General features: G+C 39.0%; 1 protein-coding gene across 1 annotated transcript in view; it reads left to right on the plus strand.

Moving 5' to 3' along the window:
* Positions 1 to 26,981, plus strand: part of TMOD3 (tropomodulin 3) — an 84,688-nt gene that overhangs the window by 8,781 nt on the left and 48,926 nt on the right. Inside the window, exon 2 of the mRNA XM_025472780.3 lies at positions 24,962 to 25,162. Within this exon, the coding sequence (XP_025328565.1) occupies positions 25,037 to 25,162 (126 nt within the window). The 5' untranslated portion in view covers positions 24,962 to 25,036. The remainder of the gene's footprint in view (positions 1 to 24,961; positions 25,163 to 26,981) is intronic.

Raw genomic sequence — 26,981 nt, forward strand, 5'->3', positions numbered from 1 at the left:
CAAATATTAGGACACCTGAGTGGCTCAGTGGTTGAGCATCTGCCTTCCCGTTCAGGTCATGATCCCAGGGTCCTGGGATTGAGGCCCACATCAGGCTTCTCTCTCCGCCTATGTCTCTGCCTCTCTGTGTCTCTCATGAATAAAGAAATAAAATCTTTAAAAAGTATATTGGCAATTGTCAATAAGTATGTGATTATTTGTAAGTCAAGCACATTTTTTCACCTCTGCAAGGCCTTGTTCGTACCCCCTTTACACCTGCCTTTACTTTGTCACTTTGAGCCTCCATTATTACTCCTCCTTGTCAAACAGCCGCCTTTTTTTTTTTTTTTAAGATTTTATTTATTTATTCATGAGAGACACAAACAGAGAGGCAGAGACATAGGCAGAGAAAGCAGCAGGCTCCATGCAGGGAGCCCAATGTGGGACTCGATGCTGAGACTCCAGGATCACGCACACCCTGTACCAAAGGCAGGTGCTTAACCGCTGAGCCACCCAGGTGTCCCTCTTTTTTGTTTTTTAATTCAATTAATTAACATATAGTGTGTTTTTAGTTTCAGAAGTAGACTTTGGTGATTCATCAGTTGCATATAATACCCAGTGCTCATTCCATCAAGTGCCCTCTTCAATGCCCATCACCCAGTTACCCCATCCCCCACCCACCTACCTCCCCTCCAGCAACCTTCTGTTTGTTTTCTAGAGTTAGGAGTCTCTTATGGTTTGTCTCCTTTGCTGATTTTGTCTAATTTTATTCTTCCCTTCCTTCCCCTATGATCTTCTGCCTTGTTTCTTAACTTCCACATATGAGTGAAATATAATTATCTTTCTCTGACTGACTTGTTTCACTTAGCATAATACCCTCTAGTTCCATCCACATCATTGCAAATGGCAAGATTTCATTTTCTTTCATGGCTGAGTAATATTCCATTATGTGTGTGTGTGTGCGTGTGTGTAGATATATACGGATATATATATATCTATATAGATATATATATACAGATAAATATATCTACACACAAACAGCCCCCACATCTTCTTTATCCATTCATCTATTGATGGACATCTGGGCTCTTTCCATATTTTGGCTATTCAGACAATCTTTCTACTCTCCTAAGACATTGTACTGCATCCCAGGTGAACTCCTGGGTATAGTTTGCTCTCCAGAGAGTAGCACTTTTCACTGCATTCAGCTCCTTAGCCTTCCTCCTGCCGTATCCTCTTTTCTTTCTCTCTTTTCCCACTACCAAAACCTTAGTACTGGCATATATCTCCTTTTGAGTAGGATACCAGGGAAGCCTCTTCAGATAAATGTTGTTTGAACTGTCCCTGAAAGATGTGAAAGGACTTAAACCTGAGAAAAGGGGAAAGGTGTAATGAACCGTGTGATCGGAGGGTTGGAAACAGAAAAACAAGAAACCGTATGACTTTGACCAGAACACAGGGTGTGTGAAGATCACTCTTTCTGTTTTACTTTTCTTCCTCTTCTTTTGCTGGCTCATTCCCATTTGTTCCCCACCTGCACTGTACTTTGATCTCTTTCCTTAGTATATACTTCTCCTCTCTCTATCTAGCTAAATCTGTCCTTCCCTGACCACCCACAGTGATCTCTGAACTTTTGTAGCGCTATTTACCAATCCCATTCTTCTATCAGTTAATTTTATATTGCTTTGATTTTTTTTTTAAATAGCTTTATGTGCATGTTTCATTTTCCAAAATAGAGTGTATTAGTCAAGGCTCTGAGGTCTTAGGGAACACAACCCACTTAAGCTTCCAGAAAGTATGGCAGGGCTGGGAGTTGTAGTGGATTGTTATTGTAGACCACTGAGCTCCCTTACAGCTGGGTTCTCAGCTGGAACCCAGAGAAGGCAGTTGGAAAGCTCCTGTACTCTTTCCTCTGCCTTCAGCTTCCTTTTGTGCCTCTGCTCCATTGTAGGACATTAATTTGGATTTTTAAGAATACTATGCAGTACAATATTTACCTATCTTGATTACTGAGGTGTTTCTTGTTTTGTTTTTTGTTTTGTTTTGGTGTCCTCTTAAATCATGCACCCAAAACAAGTGCCTTTCTTCCTTATCCTAGACTCAGCCCTGCTCTATCCTCTCCTTTTTGGACTGGCTTTCTCTTGGTTTTTGCTTTCCCCTTAGCTTCAGCATAAATGTGACTTAAACTTGCTGTGATGCTGACTCCAGACTGGATGACACGTGAACTCTCCATTTAGTAAGAGGCGAAAGATTTATACGATCTGAAGAGAAACCAGAGTATTGAACTCTCCATTTAGGTTTTGTTTCCCAGCTTTCCGTATTCCTGGTGAAGAATTGGATTGCTCTATCCTGCTAGGACTAGGGATATCCCCTACACCAAATACCTATGAGAGAGGAGGCATTAGTGGTTGGTTGCTTAGACCTTATACTAAACAGGACCCGGGATAAGGGTGGTCCCAGACAAGGACACTTAGGGTTGGTCATCCCCAAACGTGCTTACTTTGGTACCTGACATCAGAAGGAAGTGACTGGGCCTTTACTTTTTTTGTATCTCTACTGCATCTAGCAGATAAACAGTTAAAAAGCGCTGTGTTTCTTATTTAGTATCTATGACTTTCTGAACATTTGACCATTAGGATTAAACATGAGCGTAACAGACCAATCAGAGCAATATTCCATTGTATACCACATCTTCTTTATCCATTCATCTATTCATGGATGTTTGGACTGCTTCCATATCAGTATTTTTGTATCCTTTGGGTAAATACCTAGTAGTGCAATTGCTGCTATATCATAGGGTAATTCTATTTTTAACTTTTTGAGGAACCTCCATACTGTTTCCACTCTGGCTGAACTCTGCATTCCCACTAACACTGCAGGAGGGTTTCTTTTTCTCCATATCCTCACCAACACTATTGTTTCTTCTGTTTTTTTTTTTTTTTTAATTTTAGCCATTCTGACAGGTGTGAGGTGATATCTTTATGTACTAACCCTATATCAGATATAGCTTCTGCAAATATCTTCTTCTATTTAGTAGGTTGCCTTTTAGTTTTGTTGATTGTTTCCTTTACTGTGTAGAAGGTTTTTGTTTTAATGTAGTCCTGATAGTTTATTGATAGTTTATTTTTATCCTTGTTTCCCTTGCCTCTGGAGACATATCTAGAAAAGTGTTGCTATAGTCAGTGTCAGAGAAATTACTGCTTGTGCTCTCTTCAAGGATTTTAATGGTTTCAGGTCTCACATTTAGGTCTTTAATCCATTTTGAGTTTATTTTTGTGTATTTGAAAGAAAGTCCAGTTTCATTCCTTTGCATGTAGCTGTCCAATTTTCCCAGCACCGTTTGTTGACAACTGACCTTAAATGGAGTCCTTCAAACTTAATTTAACTAAGATGATTTGGAGGATATAGAATTTAAAGTTCGTTGTGTGCATTGGATAATATTCTGTGCCATTGACTTGCTTTCTGTGGTTGTTGATGTTTATAGGTTGTTGGTTATTGCATTAAATTGTTCCACAGTTTTGTGTTTTAGTTATTTTATCCTTCTCTTTTGCCTCTAGCTGTGGCTTCTTGTTGCCAAGTACTGTCCCTTTAGTAATTTGTTTCTGTTAATGTGTGGTGTGTTGTAATATAAAAGTAAAATCACAGTAGAAAGTATTTTATAGAGGCAGTGTGTTGCAGTGTAAAAAGCGTGAATTTTGGGGTCAGGCTCAAATCTCACATCGATGTTGAGAAAGAAGTTATATATCCTTGGGCAGGTACTTTATTGTCTCTGAGTCTCAGTTCCTTCATTTATGAAATGAGGATAGTAGTATTTTGCAGAATTAATATGAGGAGATGTATATGGTAAACTACCTGGCGTATAAGGGTATGCAAATAAAAGGTGATTCCTTTTTTCCCCTATTATATCGGAAAATGGCCAATGGCTTCTTGTTTATTGGAGAAACTCAGATAAATGAAAGAAATGTGTTTTTAAGATGTAAGATAAAGACCGTCTTATTCTATCACTTAAAAATATTATTTTTCAGTTGGTGTTATAAGTGTTAATTTGAGAATTATTATCCTGAACTTTTGTTTTGGGTCCTCTCAGCAACCTCCTCCTCTTCCTTGCATTAAATTGCCTTTTCTTCTGTGTGGCTTTCTTGATTCCCCTTGTTTGCTATTAAAGGAAGACTGTCGGGACGTGTGGGTGGCTCAGCAGTTGAGCGTCTGCCTTTGGCTCAGGGTGTGATCCTGGTCCAGGGATCAAGTCCCGCATCAGGCTCCCTGTGAGGAGCCTGCTTTTCTCTCTATTTCTCTCCCTCTCTGTGTCTCTCATGAATAAATAAATAAATAAAATCTTTAAAAAATAAATAAAGGAAGACTGTCCATCAGCCCCTTTTAAAAGAACCTGTGTCAAGGCAAACCTTATGACCTTTAGGGCAGTAAACCAGGCTTCTTGGCCAATAGCAATGATTTCTAAGACTTCCCTTCTTTCATCAGTTCTGCTTTTTTTTTTTTTTTTAAGCTACCATCTTAAATAGCTAGTCTTTAGCTAGTCTTAAATACTAGTTTTTCTTTTCTTTCCCACTCCCTTCCATTTTTCTGTTCTCAGGAACTATTCCCATTAACTGTATGGTCCTCATTATTTAGGTAGTTTTATGTAGTTTGATTTTAATAGTATGTGTATATATACATTTTTCAGAGGTTATCTTTTTGTAGTTTTCATTATTTATAGAGAACTCTCCTATCTTAACATCATGAATGTTTCAGTTTTCTAACCAGACATTTTTTGCCTTCTGTCTTAAAACCCCAATAAAAACCCGCGATACCCTCTCTTTACTGGACTGTTGGATGCTTCACCACATGCAGACACTCCAGTTCAAGTCACCCAATCTGTTTTATTTTTTATTTTTATTTTTTATTTTTAAAGATTTTATTTATTTATGTGAGACACAGAGAGAGAGAGAGAGAGAGAGAGAGAGAGGCAGAGACCCAGGCAGAGGGAGAAGCAGGCTCCATGCAGGGAGCCTGATGTGGGACTCGATCCCGGGTCTCTAGGATCAGGCCCTGGACTGAAGGCAGCACTAAACCGCTGAGCCACCCAGGCTACCCACCCAATCTGTTTTAAGCAATGTTATTGAGGCATAATTTATACCATAAAATTTATCCATTTTAAGTGTACAGTTCAGTAATACCAAATATTCCTTTCAAAAACTCTTCAGGGCTACCTTTGGTCTAGAAGATGGTAGTCAACTTGTTCTTTTCCATCTTTTTTTCCCAAGATCACTTGCTTGGAATGTGTGGGTGTTGCTTCTGGGTGCCACGTGTTTACTTCCAAGTACTACATCTGTTGGTTATTCCTTCAGTTACTCATTCTAAATATTATAGTAACTTGTTAAGAATGAGGTTCTCTACACTTGGGATTCAGGGTCAAGGTTGGAGGGCAGGGAGAGTAGTGCCATTTTCTTGAAGAATGGCTCCTTTTTGCCTGTTGACTGATGGAACTCATTCTTAATAATCTCTACCAGAAGAACTCCAGGGCTTATAGTCTCTCTGATTGGTACTGTAGTCCCCATCCCCCCCTTGAAACATCAGGACACATTATGCATATTGTAGGCACGTGCCTTTTTAAACATTATAACTGCTTTTCCTTGTCAGTCTGAAAATTAATTTAATTGCTATAGCAAAGCTTGGTATGACCCCAGTCTCCTGAAATTAATTAGAGTAAAACTTGTGGTGTCTCTGAAACTCACAAGTGTGCTGTTTCTCTGAAGGCATATGAAATGTCTTTACCATACAGGAGTGAGGCATGGTCGGGAGGAGCATGAATTTATATCAGTCAGGGCACCCAACACCTTGAATCGATGGCAAATATTGGGGCTAAATGGTGTGGTGCACCCTGAGCGTTGTTGACCTTCAGAGTAGAGAAGAGACTAAGCAGGGTTAGAAGAGCTAGGAAGGGCTTTGGAGAAGATGGATTTGAGCCTGTGTGTCAAGGGTATGGAGGGTTTGGATAGAATGGAGAAGTGAAATTTGAGGCCCTGGTAGCGAGGATTGTTGAAGAGAAGTATACACCCACTGTGGGAAACAAATGAAGCAAAGGGATGTAGTGAATTTACCTGTGAGACCCTGAGGAAGCCAGCCAGATTACAGCAGAGGATTCCTAGTAATTCTTAGCAAAAGTAGGAAGGTGGAGTTTTGTCAAAATCACATGAGAAACTGTCAAAATACAAACAACTAACAAAGAAAAAATTCTAAGCAAAGAATGAAGTGTAAAAGCACTGTAACAGACTGTAAACAAAATCATTAGAGCAGGAAAACAAGAGCCTAGAGTCAGGCAGGGAGTTTGCTTGTCCCTGGGAGAGAGGGCTTGGTAAGGCATTGTTTTTACTTCCTCTCTTTATAAGGCTCCAGAAATTTCACTAGGTATTGGAATTGTTCCTGGGAAGGGGCAGGGTCCAGATACACAAGGCTTTGAGGGCCTGAGCAGAACTTCAGAAAAGTTGAAGTTCTTTCTCCTGATGTTTCTTTAAGGAAAAGGAAAAAAAAAACATCCTAAAACTGGCCCCAGTCTAAGTTCAGAGTTTTCAATTATATAAGTAGGGCCTTTGGTCCCAAGCTGTGAAACTTGAGGGAATATATGATCATCTATCTCTTTAAAATGGTTTTACTATTATTCTCATAGATTGTTAGTTTTTTTCTTTTACTTTATTTTTTAAAGATATTTTTCCTATTTATTAGAGAGAATGAGAGAGAGAAAGATCTCAAGGAGAGGGGAAGGGCAGCAGAGGGAGAAGTAGACCCCCGCTGAGCAGGGAACCCCATGAGGGACCTTGGTCCTGGGATCGACACTGGGACCATGATCTGAGCCGAAGGCAGATGCTCAACTGACTGAGCCACCCAGTTGCTCATTAGTTTTTTTCTTAATTAACATTTTGAAATTGTTTTACTACGACTCTGATGGCTAATGTTTTTTGTTGTTTTGCTTTTCTACCAAAGTACTTTCACTGTTTCTGGGAGTATCATGCATAATTCAAAAGTCAAAGACAGTGTTACTGTTTTTTCATATACAGCATCACAATGCAACAAATGATAGGATAGATATATATATATAGTGACTACTGAATAAATGTGTCTTTAGCTTTCTGGTTTGTCTTTAGTTCTTGTGAATCTTTCCAGAGTTATTCCCAAAGCACTTATTTTTTAAAGTTGAGTGATCTTAGACTCTTACATCTGGAAGGACCTTAGGAGTCATTTGTTAACCCTTAAAATTTCTTGTGCTAAAAGGAAAAGTGGACCACATTTGAGGAATAGATATGGATGAATAACGGGGTTGGGTGACCTAAAACTCCTTAGAGTATCACCATCTGAAACTGTTTCTCTATAAAATCTGTTTCCCAAAGGTCTCTTTCCTGAATTCCAAATCTATTTTCCCAACCGGTTTTCCTTACTGTAAAGTCTTTGGAAATATCTCCCAATAATGTCGTATTCTTGAGTATCTTGATTTTAAAATTTAATAAAAATAGAGATAATATGTAGATTTATTTATTTATTTATTTAAATTATATTTATTTATTCACAAGGGACACAGAGCACGAGAGAGAAGCAGGCTCCATGCAGGTAGCCTGACTTGGGACTCGATCCCAGGTCTCCAGGATCACAACCTGGGCTGAAGGCGGCGCTAAACCACTGAGCCACCCAGGCTGCCCCGTTTAGATACTTTTAAATTTAAAAAGAGAAAACGAAATAAAGAACAAGGCAGAAATGAATGTGCTACTCTAGTATCTTTATTAATAAAATTTATATTTTGCAGTTAGTTTTTTTGCATTCATTTCTGATTTATAATGTATTGGGAATATGTATTTTCATAAACCATTTCTATTTTATTACAGGAAAATAGAAAATGATAGAAGTTTGCTTTATTTGGTGACTTTTCAGGAAAGCATTTATTAATATGGTCATTCCACTTTAACTTCTTTTCCTCTATTACACAACATTGGCCCATGTTTGACTTCGTTATTTATTCTTTTTGTTGTTTAATCTATCTGTTCTGGTTTTTCAAGTTTCTTTTCCTGAAATATTTTACTCTTTATTGTTTTTGTGCTTATCTACCATGATTCAGCTTTCATATATTTCCTTCCTACTTATATATTGTTCATTTTGGCAATGATGAGGACAAGTTACTATTTTTTTCCAAGCTTGAGTTAAGTAGGGTTTCCTTAAGATGACAGACTGTTAGAGCTAGAAGAGACCTAAGGCCCTTGAGCCCAGGGGTAAAGTGACCAAGCTTCATCCATTGGCCACTTCTCATCTGTTGATAGTGGCTGTTTAAGGACTGAAGCGGAGTCTGTGCGCCCTGGGGAAAAGGCTGATTTGCAGTGTCTACTATATGTGGATGTGGATGAGTCCATTGTCAGAACTGGAGCCATAGTTTAGTCATTTACCTAAGCAAACGGAGAAGTGAAGTGAATTGCTCATAGTCACAGAGCTCTTCAGCCCAATTCAGTGCTAGGAGCGAAGTGGTAGGTGTTTTCTCCCTAAGAATGCTGGTATGCATTCTGGATTTTTTGTTGTCCTTTTTCCACCTTGAGTAAAAACTGAATTCTGTCAGGAACTTAAGTTTGTCAGTTTGTTGTATCTTTAGGAAAGACTGAGAAGTATTCATCAGGTGGTCTAAAGATAGGATTGTCCTTGGTCTAGCAGAGAAAAGCGGCTGAAGTTACATAGTCTAGCTAAAATTGAGAATTTGCTTTTTATTTAAGACTGAAGGCTTTCTATTAAAACTTAAAAACTTCGTACTATCTTATCCCTGTAATAATCCAACCAGACCCACCCTTCCCAAAAAGGAGGGAAAAGTAGAATTTTATTAGAAAGAATGAATTTTATGTAAAGATCGATTGTTCAAAACAAAATTTGGTCATGAAGGATTAAAACACTAGTAGCATGAGACAGGATGGGGAGAAACTTTAAGAACTTTTCTTTTTTAAAGATTTTATTTATTATTTGAGAGAGAGTGGGTGAGAGAGAGCAGAGCACAAACTGGGGGAGGGGCCAAAGGGAGGAGCAGACTCCCCCTAAGCAGGGAGCCCAATGTGGGACTCAATTCTAGGACCCTGGGATCATGACCTGAGCTGAAGGCAGATACTTAACTGACTAAGCCACCCAGGCAACCCAAGAACTTTTTATTTTTAGGCATTTGTCTATTGTAATGCTTGCCATTTTGGTCAAGATAGTGCATTATCTTACAACTACAAATAACACAATACACACAAAAGACAATAGTAACTCTACACTGTGTCTACGTTAGTGTTTTCTTAATCATTGATTTGGGATATCTTAATATAAAAAATACTCTGACATTGTCCACATCTTGTGGGTTTATTTTGGTGGTTTAAATTAGTTGTGGCAATCCCCTTAGAGCACTTCCTCCCATCCTCCCATGTTTTACCAAAACCTTAACTTTTTTTTTTTTTTTAGGATTTTATTTATTTATTCATAGAGAGAGAGGGAGAGAGGCAGAGACACAGGCAGAGGAAGAAGCAGGCTCCATGCAGGGAGCCCGATGTGGGACTCGATCCTGGGTCCCCAGGATCACACCCCAGGCTCCAGGCGGTGCTAAACTGCTGCGTCACTGGGGCTGCCCAACCTTAAGTTTTTACAGTCTCTAGAATGCTGGGTCAACTTTCATACAAATTATTTCAACGCCTTATTATTCATCAGCAGGCGTGCAGGCATTGCTAATAACCATTATGTATATCTTCATCTAGGTACATCTTGTTGATTTCTCCCAAGATAGTTTCCTCACTTGGAAATATATTTTTCTACAGTAAACCTGTTTTCAGTTTAATAGCAGTTTGCTTCTTAATCTTTACTGTGGCACAGTTGTTGATATGCAGCATTGCTAGAGGATAGGGTTCTACATACCCATGTATGTAAAAGGGAAATGGAGAGAGAGAGAGGAGACATTCCAGTGATGGGTTCTTTTCAGTGTGCCACTGAGGCTGTACCCTGATAGCAAAGTGGCAGGAAGGTCTGAGGGGGAGTCAGATTTACTTTTGCTGTATACCCAACTTTGCTGGTCACCACTTTTGAAAATTGAGAGAGCAACAGTGTATCAAAAGAAAATTAAAAAGTATTAAGTGTGTCCTGATTTTTAACATTAAATCTACACTTGAATATTATAGTCTCTGTGCCCTCTTTCTACTATCTTTGATTCTTGTGATGACTTAAGCATCATTGGGAAGCATTTGTGAAGTGGGGAGGAAAAAAAAACTTTTATGAAATTTTGTCATTCTTTTCCTCCCTTTCCTATGGTCCCTTTCTCCCCCCATATACCACCTCTCCAGTTCAATGCTCAACCCTACTCCAGGATAGTACGTTAAATGTAATAGGATTTCATGAATGTATACAAATATATTGATTTGAAGATGCAGCAATTGGTAAGGTTGAAAAGGGAGAACTTTTCAGAATGAAGAAAAAAGAATTTGATCTGAGCCCAGGAAATTCAGAAGGGATGAAGCCGAGGAAAGATTTTACCATTTACCTTTTGTTCACTGCGTGAAATTCAGCTTGCTCTCAGCATAATTTCTTCTAGACCTCGCCTTGTTTAAGAATTTGTATATAGTTCAGTGCTTACTAACTTAGTGGATTAAGAAAATTCTTGCTAGAGGAAGAATGAGTCATAGCGATACTTCCTTTGGGAGAGAAAAAGAAAGAAAGCCCTCATGTTGGTCTCTCCATTATATACTTGGAATCGATTCAGCAGTTTGATTGATGGCTGAGTACTGTTAAGCTTCCCCACGCTACCTCATATCGTATCTGGTTTTGTCCACAGTATGACTGGTAGAAGGCTCTTTTAGGTTAACTAGCAAAGATAAAGAGCTCTGCAACCTTATTACCCCCAAGAGACATGTTCATATGATGTAATTTCTATTTTAAGATTTTTTTGAGTTTGCAACAGTTTTTAGAAAAGCTTCAGCATTTCCTTGCCTACCCAATCTACTTAACAAACCAAAAAGAAGAAGGAGGAGGAGAAGGCAATGACTGTAAAACATTTGCTTCTGAGAAACTGGGTGTGCTAAGGGTGTGACTGTTCTGGCATTCATCAGTGGTGTGCACAGAGTGGTCGCCTCTCTGACCTCGCCCTGGATCTCTGATGCCACAACACCAGCAAGAAGAAGAAAAAGCAAGGAGGTGGGCTAGGGCTGGGAGCTGGTTTGTTGCTTTGAGCTAGAGAAGGAAGTAGGGTGTGTGGGAGCCACAGAGTCTCTCAGCAGTTTGGCCAAAGATTGTTTTGGAAGTGCTATGAGCAACCTGTGAAGTATTTTTTTGTAGTAGTCACAGAAATTATCTGGCTCCTTTCTACTTCAAGGATGCTCTCAGTGACCTTCCAATTAAATCTCTTTGTTTTTCTGGGCTGCCTTTAGACTTCAGATTTGATTTTCTTTCTTTATGCTTTTGGGATCTATAGATCTCATTTTTAAAATTATGCTTTTGGGATCTATAGATCTCATTTTTAAAAATTCGAGATGGCGTCAGTGGCAGTGGCAGGAAAGATGGGGCTACTTAACTAATCTTGTGTGAGTTGCTTCGTTTCCATGGAATTTTTACACAGAATAATCAGCCACCAGTTTCTCAAACTTCTGTGTGCAAAGCAGCTACCTCATTCAGATGTGCCCCCAACTGGATCAACCACTGCATCCCAGGAACTCCACAAAATTATTTAATAAACTGTCTTTTAGGCTTCATTGCATAGAACATGTACTAAACAGAAGGATGGATTTAGCTTCCAATTTTTTCTCTTTGAAAAAGGTCTTATTTGCTATAAAAGTAATACATATTATACATACTTAGTAGTACATATTATATATAATTATTATAACTAAGAGAAAATAGTTTTTACTTTTTACAAGGTAAATACAGTGTGGATAGTGCTCTGGATGCAGTGGACACAAAGTACATGTTTTGGTTATAATTAGTGTTATCTAGAACCGTAAACTCATCAAAAGGAAATGACCTTATGAGACTCTTAAACTCCCTTGTAGTTGAGGAAGCTGCTGCACAGTGTCCCTGACAGATAGTCATACTCAGCCTCTCCTTTAATAATGCCAGGAATGAATAGATGACTTTCTTTAACTCCAGCCTTCTCCATCAAAGAGAATGTTCCTCAAACCAGCAGAGATGAAACTCAGGCCTGGCATCAAATAAAAGAGCATTTTAGATGTTTTAAATGTTAAAATCTCCAAGTGGAGTTAACTTACTCTAAAATTGTTTCCAGATTAATTCTGAAGTCAGGTTCAAACAAAAAAGAAGACGTAATGTTGATTTGAATTTCTTTTTAACCAAAGCAAATTGAAGCAGATACTTATGAAATTATTGGGTGGTGAGCTATAATCCAGTTCAAATTATTGGGTGGATATTTGGGGGATATTTTATCCTACCTACTATTATCTACTGTGTATCAACATTAAAATTTTTTTTTTAAATTAACATATGTAATGGTTAAAATTTTTCTTTAGCAGGAAAAGATAATGAGACTATCAGTAGTATCTGAAACAAGACAAAGCTAAATAATACTGTGATAAGGGAAAGCTGTGCTGCTAGGTATAGTCTAAGCAGAGGAGACTACAATTTTTTATATAGGGTTTTTGGAAAATGTGGAATTCTAGGACTGGCAAACTTTTCCAAGGCCAAAATGACATCATCTGTAGAAGCATGATTATTCCGGTGAGTCTGTTTGGTTGGCACTGAGGAGTTTACTGGAGTGATTCTATTCCTGATTGGCTGACTTCAGAAGTGAGACGCTGACAGTGATTGATTGCTTGCTAAGGCAAATCCTTGGTTTTGGTTTTAGGGTTTTTTGATGACTACTTATTATCATGGCTACAGAAAAATCAGTCTTTTCTATGTTTATGGGAACTTTAGTACCCAACATCAAATGCATGTAATTACTTGCACAAAGCAAGTGTATATTTAATTTTGGGGGGGTATAACTTAGAGTAATGGAAGAAAATTTCAAGTGGACAGCTTAATAAATTGTATATACTTGTGTAATTATCACCCAGTTTAAGATATAACACATTTTCATCACTTCAGAGTGTTCTCTAAATTTCCATACTTAATCAGTTCCCCTCAATAGCTATTCTGATTTCCATCCCCATGATTAGTTTTGCCTGTTTTTAAATTTCATATACATAAAAGCACATAGTATGTATTTCATGTGTAGTTTTTTATATTCCTTTCAGCATAATATGTGTGAGGTTCATTCATGTTCTTACATGTCCAGAAATTTATGAGTGTTCTATTTTATGACTATACCATAATTCATTTGTGTGTTCTCCTGGCAATGGACATTTACATCATTTCTAGTTTGGGATACTATGAATATCCCCATTAAACATTTTTTAAAAAGGTTTTATTCATTTATTCATGAGAGACACAGAGAGAGAGAGAGAGAAGCAGGCTCCATGCAGGAAGCCCGACGTGGGACTTGATCCCTGGACTCCAGGATCACGCCCTGGACCAAAGGCAGGCTCCAAACTGCTGAGCCACCCAGGGATTCCCCCCCATTAAACACTTTTGTACATCTTATTAACACACTAACATCTCTTGGGCATATGCAGTTGCTGTGTTATTATGGTACAAGTGTGTTTATTTCTAGTAGATACTGCCAAACTCTTCTCAAAAGTGTTGAATCATTTTGTATTCCACTAGCAATTTATGAGAGTTTCAGTTGCTTCACGCCCTTGTCACCACTTGGTATTGTCATCATTTTATAATTAGTTATACTGGGTTTGTATATTTATTTTTTAAAAGGCAAATTTTGAGGGCATCTGGCTGGCTCAGTTGGAGAAGTGTGGGACTCTTGATCTTGAGGTCATGAGTTTGAACCCCACGTTGGATGTAGAAATTACTTAAATAAATAAAACTTTTACAGGAGGGCAAATTTTGAAAAAAAACAAACCTAAGCCTACCAGCTTCACATGAAAAACTTAAAGAATATGGAGTGAGTTGTATTAATCGAGGGTTAAGTTTCCTATCAATTCTTACTGTAAAAAAGAAATAAGCATATCTTGATTTTTTTTTTTCCCTTAAATAGCTTCCTAATTTAGAAAGATCTGATCTAGGGACACCCCAGGTGGCTCAGCGGTTTAGCACCACTGTCAGCCCAGGGCATGATCCTGGAGACCTGGGATCAAGTCCCACATCGGGCTCCCTGCGTGGAGTCTGCTTCTCCCTCTGCCTGTGTCTCTGCCCCCCTCCCCCCCTTGGTCTCTCATAAGTAAATAAACAAAATCTTAAAAAAAAAAAAAAAACTGATCTAGGAAGAATCATCCTAAAACAAAGTTACTGTCATATAAAATTAAGAGGTTAGTATTCCAATAATCTTGGATGATTCCAGGTTAGTTTATATGACTTATAAGTTTACCATTAGCATTGAAATTAATTATACTGGCTATTTTTTAGCACTTAGCATGTGCCACAGTCTATTCTCTGTTGAGGATTCAGGAGTGAACAAAACAAAGGCTTTGCTTGAATATAATTTAGATTTTAGTGACAGAATACAGATAATAAATACATAATGTCAGATAATGATATAGAGGGAAATATGGGGTAAGAAGAGATTGCCTAGAGCAGCACTGAGGGAGGGGCACCTGTGGTGTTTTTGTTTTATGTTTAATAAACAGAAGTCTTCTCTAATCAGTTGTCATTTAAGCAGAGACCTTAAGGAAGTGAGGGAGCAAGTTATTTAGCTGTGTTAGGGAAGAGTGTGCCAGGCAGAGGAACATTAAGGGCAAAGGCCCTAAGGCAAGCGTGTGCCCAATTTACTGGAGGAAGAGCAAGAATATCAAATGCTTTGAGCAAGGGTAGAAAGGTTAGAAACGAGTTGGGGCTTGCAGGGAGATCACGTAGGGCTTTGTGGACCATTTGGCTTTTATTCTGATTGAGATGAGATGCCTGTAGAAGATTGTGAGCATGGAGTTAATGCAGTCTGACTAGTTAGTTATGTTCACACAGAAACCTGTACATGATTGTTCACTGATGCTTTATTTTTAATAGTCAAGAGCTGGAATTCATTCCCAACGCTTTTCGACGTCTGAATGGTTTTACTGCAGTACATACATATCGTGGAGTACAATAAAAAAGAATAAACTACTGATGTAGCAACTTGGATGAATCTCTAGAGATTTATGTTTAATGATATGTCAGTTTTTGATGGTTGCATATTGTATGATTCTATGTATATGACACTTTTGAAACTACAAAATTTTAGAAATAGAGGGCAGGGGATCCCTGGGTGGCTCAGTGGTTTAGCGCCTGCCTTCAGCCCAGGGTGTGATCCTGAAGTCTGGGGATCGAGTCACACATCGGGCTCCCTGCATGGAGCCTACTTCTCCCTCTGCCTGTGTCTCTGCCTCTCTCTTTCTCTGCGTCTCTCATGAATAAATAAATAAAATCTTAAAAAAAAAAAAAAAGGACTGATCAATAGTTGGTCAGGGGTTAGAAAAGGAGGCGGGTGTGGTTATAAAACGGCAACATGAGGACTCCTTGTATCTTGACTGTGGTGGTGGATATACAAACCTACGGGGTGATAAAATTGTATGTGCACCCTCACCGCCATGAGTACCAGTAAAACTGGGGACATCAGAATAAGATCAGCAGACTATATATAAACATCAGTATGCTCACTGTGGTATACTATAGTTTTGCAAAATGTTACCACTGAGGGAAGGTGGACAGAGTATACAAGGGATCCCTCTGTATTATTTCTTACATATGAATATATAATTATCTCAATAAAAACTTCAGTTAAAAAGAACAAAATTGTTCTGCACCTTTGCAGAAGATAGACTAGTCTATATAGACTGTATGAGTGTTAGAGTGGGATTGTGGTCCCCAGTTAGGAGGCATGTAAGCAATGATGATGACTTGAACCTTGGTCGAAGCAGTGGAGGTAGTATGACATGATGTTTTAAAGTTAGAGCCAACAAGATTTACTTGATGAATTAGATGTGGCATGTGAGAGTAGTCAAAGTGAGCACTAAGATTTTTGGCCCAACCAACTAAAAGAATGGAGTTTATTTATTAAACAGTGAAAAATATAGTAAGATCAGGTACAGGGAAGAAAATTAGTATTTCTAAGTCTGGCATTCAGAAGAGGTCCAGATTGAAGATATTAATTCAAGAACTATCAATAATGAAGTCACCTGGGTAGAGAGTGTAGAAAGAAGCTGTCTGAAGAATTCAGTCCTGGGGATACTCCAACACTTACAGATAAGGAAAATGAGGAGGAACCAGTAGAGGAGAATGAGATGGGACAGCCAAAGAGGTAAAGGGTAACCAAGAGAAAACAGCATCCCCAAGACTGACTGAGGATGAAAGGAGTGATCTGTTGTCAGATGCTGATAGGGCTTATAGGATGAGGGATAAGAATGGACTGTTGGATTTGGAATTGTGCAGATGATTGCTAGCCATATCAGTTTGGGTGGAGTGAGTGTTGAGGACAAAAGCTAGGTTGGAGAAGGTTTGAGAGAATAAGAGAGGACTAGGGATACTGAATTTTTCTTTCACGGAATTTTTTTTCTTTTTAAGATTTTATTTATTAGAGAAAGCAGAAGTGAGGGGAGAGACGGAGAAGCAGACTTCCTGCTGAGCAGGGAGCTCAATGCAGAGCTCAGTCTCAGAACTCTGGGCCATGAGCTGAAGGCAGATGCTTAACTGATTGAGCCACCGAGGTGCCCCAAGGAGTTTTCTATAAAGAGGAACCAAAAAGTAAGACAGTATCTGGAGGTGGATATGAAGTCAAAGGAAAGGTTGTTTTTAATTTGGGGGATATATTACAGTCTGTATGCTCATGGCCATGATCCAGTAAAGAAAGGTCACAGTTACTGGAGCAGTCATTATAAAGGAGAAAGGGTGGGATGTGGTCACAAGAGGTGAGACTGGCCTTAGGTAAGAGTATAAACAGTTCATCTATAGAAACAAAAGTCCACCTGGGTGGCTCATTTGGTTAGACATCTATCTATCTATCTATCTATCTATCTATCTATCTATCTATCTATCTATCTATCTATCTTCAGCTCAGGTCATGGTTCCAGGGTCCTGGGATCAAGCCCCACATCTGGTTCCCTGGTTGGTGAGGAGTCTGCTTCTCCCTCTCCCTTCCCATCCCCATGTTCTTTCTGTCTCTCTCTCTCTCTCTCTCTCTCAAATCTTAAAAAAAGGGGGGGCGGGGCAGCAAAAAGGAAGGTAGAGTATACAGGTATAGATGTATACCTGTAGGCTGGTAGGTGTATCAGTGGCAACTTAGATGTCCTTTTATGATTGTGTCTACAATCTCAGTGAAATATTAAGATTAGGTCTTTGAGCAGTAAGAAATATTAAGGGTTTGAGGAAGAAGAAGAGGCAAAATAGTTATATAAGAGAGTGAGGGGGAGAGTGACTGAGCTAGGGACATGCCATAGGATTACGAGGCAGCACTCTTGGATATTAGCGGTGATCAATTTTACGGCCATTCAGTATGTGTGTTTTTCTCCCACTTGATCTGTCACCCTGGTGCAGGGGAGGAATAGGAAGAAAGTTTTAACTAGGGTCGAGGTTTTGACAGAAGACTTCAGAGACAGAGGATCAAAGTTGTTGAGAGTAGTGGAGTGGTACAATTATTGATAATGATAAAGACTAGGTTACCACCATGGGAAGGTAGGTCTGAGGTAGGGCGGAGGACTGGACTATCAGAAGAGAGAAGGTCAAGGAATTCAGGGACTAGGTGTTGAAGGGTAGCTGTGTAGATCTTAAAATCACTATGATCACTGGGTGCCAAATTCATCACCATCTCTTTAAGCAGTTTGACTCTAAGTCTGGAAAATATTGGAAAGAAAATAAATTAGAGTGATTGTGTAGTATTTTTTTTTTTAAAATCATGACAAATTATTTTCTGGTTTCACTTTTTAGATTTAGCGCTTTGTAAAAGATAATACCAGAAATTGTATTAACAAAGACACGTGGGATCCCTGGGTGGCTTAGCAGTTTAGCCCCTGCTTTTGGCCCAGGGCGTGGTCCTGGAGTCCCGAGATTGAGTCCCACATCAGGCTCCCTGCGTGGGGCCTGCTTCTCCCTCTGCCTGTGCCTGTGCCTCTCTCTCTCTCTCTGTTTCTCTCATGAATAAATAAAAATCTTTTAAAAAACAAAAAACAAAGACACGTGCTTTAGTTTAGCATACGAATATATTAAAGGCCATAGCCAGCCATTGTTGTAATTAGTAATTTGCAGTTGGTTTATTTACTTTATTTGATTAGTTCATTGCTTATTATTATTCAAAAATTTGTCCAAAAATTGTTCAAAAATTCGTTCAGTAGTCACATTAGAATAGTTCACAGTGTGGATCTCAAAATCATTATGAAAATATTAACCAAGAGGGGCATCTGGGTGTTATAGTCGGTTAACCATCCAACTCTTGGTTTTGACTCAGGTAGTGATCTCAGGGTCATGAGATTGAGCCCCTCATCAGGCTCTGTGCTGACCATGGAGTCTGCTTTGGATTCTCTCTTCCTCTACCTCTGCCTCTTCTGCCTGTGTGTACCCTCTCTCCCTCTGTCTCAAATAAATCTTTAAAAAAGAAAAGAATAACCAAGAAACTTTTTTTAAAAAACAGACTGAGAAATAGAGGTGCCCTCGGCCGTATTAAACTATTCAGAAAAAAATAGGTATGGAACAAAAAGATAAAACTAAATATTAACTGAAACTAACATTGGAGTCATCCCTTAGTGTATCTCTTGTCTTTACCCCTTAAAACTAATCTGTGAACAAGTCCTTTTAGTTTTGCTTCCAAATTATGCCACACATTTATCCACTTCTTTGCATCTTCACAGCTACAATCCTACAACCATTGTTTCTCACCTAGATAGCAGAGTTCTAGACTGGGAGAGCTGCTAGGGACCTTTTGGTCCTAGCTCAAAAGTCACCTTTCAGAACAGTCTTTCTGAATCACTTAAAGTAACCTTCTTGACACTCATCTCCCCATAGCATTGTCCTGGGTTTTTTCTTTATAATATTTATTGCTATCTGACATTATCTTGTTCCTTTGTTGTTTTTTGTCTGTATGCCACTTTCAAAATAAGTTAGAGCAAGGAACTGGTCTGTTGTATACAGTATATGTTTGTTGTTTGGAACAAGTCAATTCCTTCAAAATACTTGTTGAATGAACAGCAAATATATTGGAAAACAAATACTCATCCAAGATCTCCAGAGAAAATTTCTAAACTGATATATCAGCTTGGTTCAGCACCCAAGGGTCCTAGGAGAAGCCATTGAAGAAAAGACACACAGTCTTGAGCCTAGTACATCTGAAGAGTGAGGCGTGGTGCTTCCTGAGGAGGAAACTCATTTCTTTACCCAAAAGAAAATCAATTTTTCATTAGGGCTTATGTTTAACTCCAGAGCTCTGGTGACTGACCATCAGATGTGTTTTGTTTTAACTGGAGAAGATTAGATATTGGAGAACTGAATATCAAGCCAAAATGGGTTGACAGTGAGGGAAGAGAGGTGAGTGATGTAAAAAACGCACAGGATTAATTATATTAATTATCAAAGACTAATTATCAGTGCTTTTTAAATTGTGATAAGGGGAATAGAGGTAGGGAGCAAGACGGACACTAGATATATCTGGGGGAGGAAGAGGGAACTACCAAAAAAGGGAAGACTGATATATGATCCAATACAATCACATTTGGCTCAACTACCTACCACCAGGTACAATGTGCCTGGTGATGGCAACCCAGTAAGGAATGAGGTATAGGAGGGAATGTCTGTTCTTCAGGGGCTCTCAGAGTCTTATCTAGCAAGGAAGACTGATGAATGATGAATTCTAATATGTTATTGTTGGTTTGACACGAGATAGGTATCTTTAGGAGTGGCCGGCCAGCCAATCTATGCTTAGGATTTTACATGGTGGTCCTCAGCTTTGCCTTTTTAGAGACCTGATCTCAATCTACCAGCAGATGCCTAATCTCTTAAAAGTGGCCCATACTAACCACACTCATAAAAGAGTGGTACATAAGCCAAAATATCAGTTTATTAATTTACAGTGAGGAAAACTATGTGAATAGCCAAGTTTTAATGAGATTACTTGGTGAGCATGGAGAAGAATAAAGGGAAGTAATTGGGTGATGTAAGTGTTGAATGACATTAGGCTTTGGTGGCCTGATGCTTTTTCTCCATACCAGGACTGTAATTGGATGGGAGCCAGCCAGTCACATCTGCTGGTCAGGACACCGTGCCTCCCTTGTGTTTAATGAACATGGCCAGATCTTGCTTGATGACCCCCATTTTCTTTTTTTTTAATTTTTTTAAAAATTTATTTATGATAGTCATACAGAGAGAGAGAGAGAGGCAGAGACATAGGCAGAGGGAGAAGCAGGCTCCATGCACCGGGAGCCTGACGTGGGATTCGATCCCGGGTCTCCAAGATTGCGCCCTGGGCCAAAGGCAGGCGCCAAACCGCTGCGCCACCCAGGGATCCCGATGACCCCCATTTTCTTACATCTGCATGCTTACTACCTGTTTTAATTACAATGCCATCATTCAGTAGTACTATATTCTATCCGCTTCTTTGGGAAACAATCTCTTACCATAGTATGTTGATAAATATCAGTTATACCCTTAAGTTTTGAAGATACTTAGGTGTAATTTGTGGTTTTAATGGAGGTGTATGCAAGGATAATGGCAAAATAAGTAAGAAAACCATTAAGACCAACATTTAGCTAATAGCTAACCTGTTAGCAAGGATGAGCAACAATGAATCGTCATGTACTGAATCTTCTAGGAATATAAATTGATACAACCACTTCAAAAATAGTTTAACATACCTCGTAAAGTTGAGTATTACCATATTGTTTCCCTAGCAATTCCATTCCTAGGTTTCAATAACTTGGAGAAACTCTTGCACATGTATACCAAGAAATAGATAACAAGATTGTTTATAGCAGAAAAATAGAGGGGAGAGACTACAAGTTCAGTCAAATGTTCATTTATACCATGAAATACTATGCAAAAATGAAAATGAAAGAAGTACAGCTCTAAGCATGAACTCAAAACAAGGTTGAGTGAAAAAAGCAAGTCACCAAAAGATACATGCTATATGGAGTCCGTTGGTATACAGTGCAAAAAAAGAACAAACCTTACCTGTTAACAGATATGTACATGTAGTGTAAAATTGTAGAAGAAAGAAAGAGAATGGTTAATTCAAAATGCGGTGCAGTAGCTACTTCTTTGGGGGAAAGTATGAGTCATTGTAATGTTCTCTTTCTGAAGCAAAGCAGTACATTTGTGAGGGTTCATTTTATTATTCTTTAAGCCATACTATAAATATGATTTGTGTGACAGAGTTTACTCTGAGATAAAGAGCAGTCTGTTGGAGTAAGCTATTTACCCATTCCAAGGACTGTTGTGTTCTAAACCTGTAGAACCTGGGTGATAAAACATTGCCTTCGCCTCTAATATCCCATTCCTTTTATTATTATTATTATTTTTTTAATTGGAGTTCAATTTGCCAACGTATAGTATATCACCCAGTGCTCATCCCGTCAAGTGCCCCGTCAACCAGTCACCCCAACCCCCCGCCCACCTCCCTTTCCACCACTACCCCTTGTTCCTTCCCCAGAGTTAGGAGTCTCTCATGTTCTGTCTCCCTCTCTGATATTTCCGACTTATTTTCTCTCCTTTCCCCTTTATTCCCTTTCACTATTTTTTATATTCCCCAAATGAATGAGACCATATATAATGTTTGTCCTTCTCCAATTGACTTATTTCACTCAGCATAATACCCCCCAGTTCCATCCACGTCGAAGCAAATGGTGGGTATTTGTCATTTCTAATGGCTGATTTTTCTTTTTTTTTTTTTAAGATTTTCTTTACTTATTTGAGAGACTAAGCGAGAGAGAAAGAGAGAGAGAGAGAGAGAGAGAGAGAACACAGGAGCAGGGGCAGAGAGGAAGAGGGAGAGGCAGATTCCCTGCTGATCCGGGAGCCTAAAGTGAGGCTTGATCCCAGGACCCCAGGATCATGACTTGAGCCGAAGGCAGACGCTTCACTGACTGAACCACCCAGGCGCCCCTCTCATATTGTCCGTTATAGTACCTTATTAATAGGATGACTGTTGAATTTATGGCCCATACTGGAACACTTTTGATAGTAAAGGGGAAGAGATGCTCAAAATAGTATTTTTTGAAATATTTATGGACTGAGAAATTGGCTTTATTATATACTGTAAACCTCAAAAAGAAATTCTGTCAAACTGCATTTAAAAACTTGTATAACGATTGTCTAAGCATTTAAAAATAGCATAAGCTAAATAATTACTCTTGGTGTGTGTTCATATACTTTTTATCAATTTCTTACCCTTATCTGTCTCAAATACCATTCATTAATATTTTTATGAAGGGGGTATCTCTTCCAAATGTTCTTATTTTTTTATTTCTTCCCCCCAAAATTGCCTGTCACCTTCTTTAAAATTGCATTTGATGGTTCATGTATTTGAAAATGCTTACCCCTTCTGTTGAATCTTCAGAGTGTATTATTTTTAACTGAGAAAGTATACTCTCAAGATACTTAATAAGCTTAGTATCTTAAAGTTGGAAGTATGAAAGGGAGATTTACCAAACTTAGTAATGACAACAATGATAATAATTTGTTAAAAAAAAATACCCATTAGAAAATCAGGGTAATTGCTAAACCAGATGAGCTGTCAAGTAGAACAGGTGTAAGCTAGATCTGTCTTGGGCAGTTACACAAAATGCCTGCAGTTTAACATCTGCATCAGCACAGTTCTGTTAATTTGCTTGTTATTGGACCCAGGTGGCTGCTAGTCAGGTCACTAGCTGACAGACCCTTGTGGTGAACCTTCCTTTCTTCTTAGGAGATGAAAACACGTAAAAGGATCCATAAACTGTTACTGGTTTGAGGAGGAAAATATATTTGTTTAAATATTAAGTCGGAAAAACTTGGGAGAAAGAGTATTAAAGGAAATATATATCCAGACTTTGAAGTACTGGGTGTTTTACAGAGAAAAATTGAGTCAAATCACTAAGTCAAGGATTATTTCTAATTCACATAAGAACATTTTATTTTTTTAAATAAATTTATTTTTTATTGGTGTTCAATTTGCCAATGTACAGAATAACACCCAGTGCTCATCCCATCAAGTGCCCCCCTCAGTTCCCGCCACCCAGTCACCCCCACCCCCCGCCTTCCTCCCCTTCCACCACCCCTAGTTCGTTTCCCAGAGTTCAGAGTCTTCCATGTTCTGTCTCCCTTTCTGATACTTCCCACTTATTTTTTCTCCTTTCCCCTTTATTCCCTTTCACTATTTTTTATATTCCCCAAATGAATGAGACCATATAATGTTTGTCCTTCTCTGATTGGCTTATTTCACTCAGCATAATACCCTCCAGTTCCATCCATGTCAAAGCAAATGGTGGGTATTTGTCGTTTCTAATGGCTAAGTAATATTCCATTGTGTACAGAGACCACATCTTCTTTATCCATTCATCTTTTGATGGACACCGAGACTCCTTCCACAGTTTGGCTATTGTGGACATTGCTGCTGGAAACATCGGGGTGCAGGTGTCCCGGCGTTTCACCACATCTGTATCTCTGGGGTAAATCCCCAGCAGTGCAATTGCTGGGTCGTAGGGCAGGTCTATTTTTAACTCTTTGAGGAACCTCCACACAGTTTTCCAGAGTGGCTGCACCAGTTCACATTCCCACCAACAGTGCAAGAGGGTTCATAGGAATATTTTATGAAACAAATGATCCACATTTATGGCTAAAACTTACAGAAATACTTTATTTTTATTTTGCACATTTTGTGGGATTTATTTGAAGTATCTTTTCCTTATGGAACAGTTCTGCTGTACCTGGAAAGAGGCTGCCCATTTAGGAAAGATTAAGACAGTGAGGAAATGGCAAAGGTCCTGGTAGGGATGCCTGGGTGGCTCAGCAGTTGAGCGTCTGCCTTTAGCTCTGGTCCTGATCCTGGGGTCGAGTCCTGCATCAGGCGAGCCTGCTTCTCCCTCTGCTTGTGTCTCTCATGAATAAATAAATAAAATCCTTAAAAAAAGAAAAAAAAGAAATGGTAAAGGTCCTTTCCTATAGTGAGATGCTTGTGACCACCCTTGCCAGTCAGTGGGTAACATATCTCTGCATGGTTTGGAGTATGTTATAGAAACATTTTCAGAGGGATCCCTGGGTGGTGCAGCGGTTTGGCGCCTGCCTTTGGCCCAGGGCGCGATCCTGGAGACCCGGGATCGAATCCCACGTCGGGCTCCTGGTGCATGGGGCCTGCTTCTCCCTCTGCCTGTGTCTCTGCCTCTCTCTCTCTCTCTGTGTGACTATCATAAATAAATAAGTAAAAATTAAAAAAAAAGAAAAAGAAACATTTTCAGAAAGCTGTACTTTTTCCCTTAAAAGCACCTTTTCAGAAAAGAATTTTTTGGTGTACATTTTCAAAACCAGTTTTTTCCCCTGTGCCAACTGTCCACTCCTCACTGGCAGAGTGTGTTGATATCCCCCTTATTAATATTGAGTCTGAAAATAATGTTCTCCTACACAATTTACAGCAAAAAAAAAAAAATGTGTCTTAAACGTGCTGCTTAAGCAATGTACTTTGGTAGCAATAATTTGAAAGTCATTGAAGGGAAAATTATTTTGGCACACATGATGAGTTCTTTCCTCCTAAAACTCAGTTACTAGAAATTCTAAATTCTACCAAATGGCTGTTTTCATAGATTGGAATTTTACATTCTCTCCTCCGCGTATTTTCCCAGTTGATTTTTTCATCGATGAAAAATAAAAGGTAAGGATATTGAATGATCCATAGAGGAGGGTAGTATGTGATAGATGGACAAAGAATATATGACAGGTGGAAATTACATTTCATTCCACCTAATGATAGATCTAAGTAGGTGGAGATGACTTAATATTTGAAATGTGTTTGTTCTCTCTATAGCTTTAAGAAAAAGTAGAAATCACTCTTGCCTGTACTGAACAGCAAAAAATTAAGTGACTTCCTGTACTGCAAATCATGGCACTACCATTCCGGAAGGACCTAGAAAAGTACAAGGACCTCGATGAAGATGAGCTCCTCGGGAATCTATCAGAAACAGAGCTGAAACAACTGGAAACTGTTCTGGATGATCTTGACCCTGAGGTAGGTGGTAATGAAGTACGTTTTCAAACCGTTTCAAACTAAATAACTTCCTTTTGAGCAGTTAGCTTCTCCTGACTCCTCTGGCACTCCCCGCCTCCTGCGTCTCTCTCTATCCAAATGAACTTTCTGCCTCTTCTCAGTTCCCCCACTTCTGCCTCCACGCCTCCACTGATATGCCTATTCTGAACTATTTTCACTAACACCCTTATTTTCAAACTTCTGAAATCTTCTGTCCTGTAAGAAATGTTTTCTCTCTGGGCAGGCAGGAACATTTTTGATGTCATGAAGCAGGTGATTAGCTCTTTGATGTATGTCAACCTCTGTGCCTCTTCAGAACTTCTATACTTCTCTACTGTGTAGAGTGTCTCTAGAAGGTTCTTTGTGACCTTACCTGTTACCTTTCTGAAACATACTGACCAAATGGAATGTTTCTAGTCATTAGTAGACTAGATCTAACTAGATTCCGCAATACTGTAATACACGTGGAGCAGACCTGGATATATGTATATATGTTTTAATTTGCAGAGTGGGTGTTATTTGTCTTATAAATTACACAAAGCTAAGGTAATGCCCATGTGGCCTGAATTGTTATTCCCTGGTATATATGGTGGGGAGCGGGGGTGGGTAGTGATTGAGGAGAGAACCCAAAAGGTTACGGCTACTTAACCTGAATGTAAGGGTTATTTGCTAGGCTTCTTCTTTTTACAAATGTTTCTTTATGCTGAGACATTGATTTTTAGTGCCTTTTAAGAATTGAGATAGAGTTCGTTTTATAAAATTGTTCTTGTTACTACAACACATTTATTTCCTGCTGGAATGTTTTTGAATTTTTATTATGAATGATACTCCTTTTCTCAGCATTACTTCAGCACTTGGATAATGTATCTATACCATAGACCAAAACCCTTAACCATAATTGTTATCACAAGGAAAAGTTTGCAGTACTTTTAAGTCTGGGGGATAATTCAGGATAACTGTACTGTTTTGATCATGCCACAGCAATATCTTCTACAGGCAATTCAGACCTGTTTGAATCAAGTGGTTGTAGAACTGGCAGGCACTTAAGAGGTCATCTAGCCCAGAGTTTCTTACCCTTAACACTGTTGACATTTGGGGCTCGATAATTCTTTGTTTAGGGGTTATCTCCTGTGTGTTTTAAGTAGCATCTTGGTCTCTACTCACTATGTACCAATAGCACACCTCCCTGTTTAAAAGTGTACCTGGAATTTTGTTTTAATTAGCTGTGGTAAGATTACAAACATGGAGAAAGAGTTTATTATATACAGTTCCCAAGAGCAGGAAGCATACAGGGCCACAAAGGAAAAAGTACCTGTCTTGGTCAGGAAGCAGAAGCAAGCAGGAAGAAGCGAGTTTAGCCCACAACCTTTCTTATGGTTTCCAAGAGAAGGAACGGATGAGATAGGGTTGGCAAGTTTGAGCAAGTTTAGGATTGGATACTTAGTAATTTCAGTGGGCATTGGCCATAGGAGTAGTCTCCAGTTGTCCAGTTACCTGGTTCTGGGTGTTTTATGGCAGCAGGATGGGGCAGGAGGTGGAATATTGACTTGGACTGAGAGCAGTAAAGGAGCTAGTTTGAGGTATGAGCTCTGGATTGGTTGGTTTTCATATGTAGAGCACACTGTTGGGCAGGGGTAGGGAGAGAGAGTTTTTTGCATTAACAAGGCCCCCAAGATGGCAAAGTGTCATAAAATACAGAAGATGAAAAACTTAATACTTCCTCTCGTTAGTCATGACAACCAAGAATGTTTTCCAGACATTGCCAGTTGTCCCCTATGGAAACACCTCGGTTGAGAAACAT

Source organism: Canis lupus, chromosome 30 (assembly GCF_003254725.2).
Source record: "Canis lupus dingo isolate Sandy chromosome 30, ASM325472v2, whole genome shotgun sequence".
Classification (NCBI taxonomy): Eukaryota; Metazoa; Chordata; class Mammalia; order Carnivora; family Canidae; genus Canis; species Canis lupus.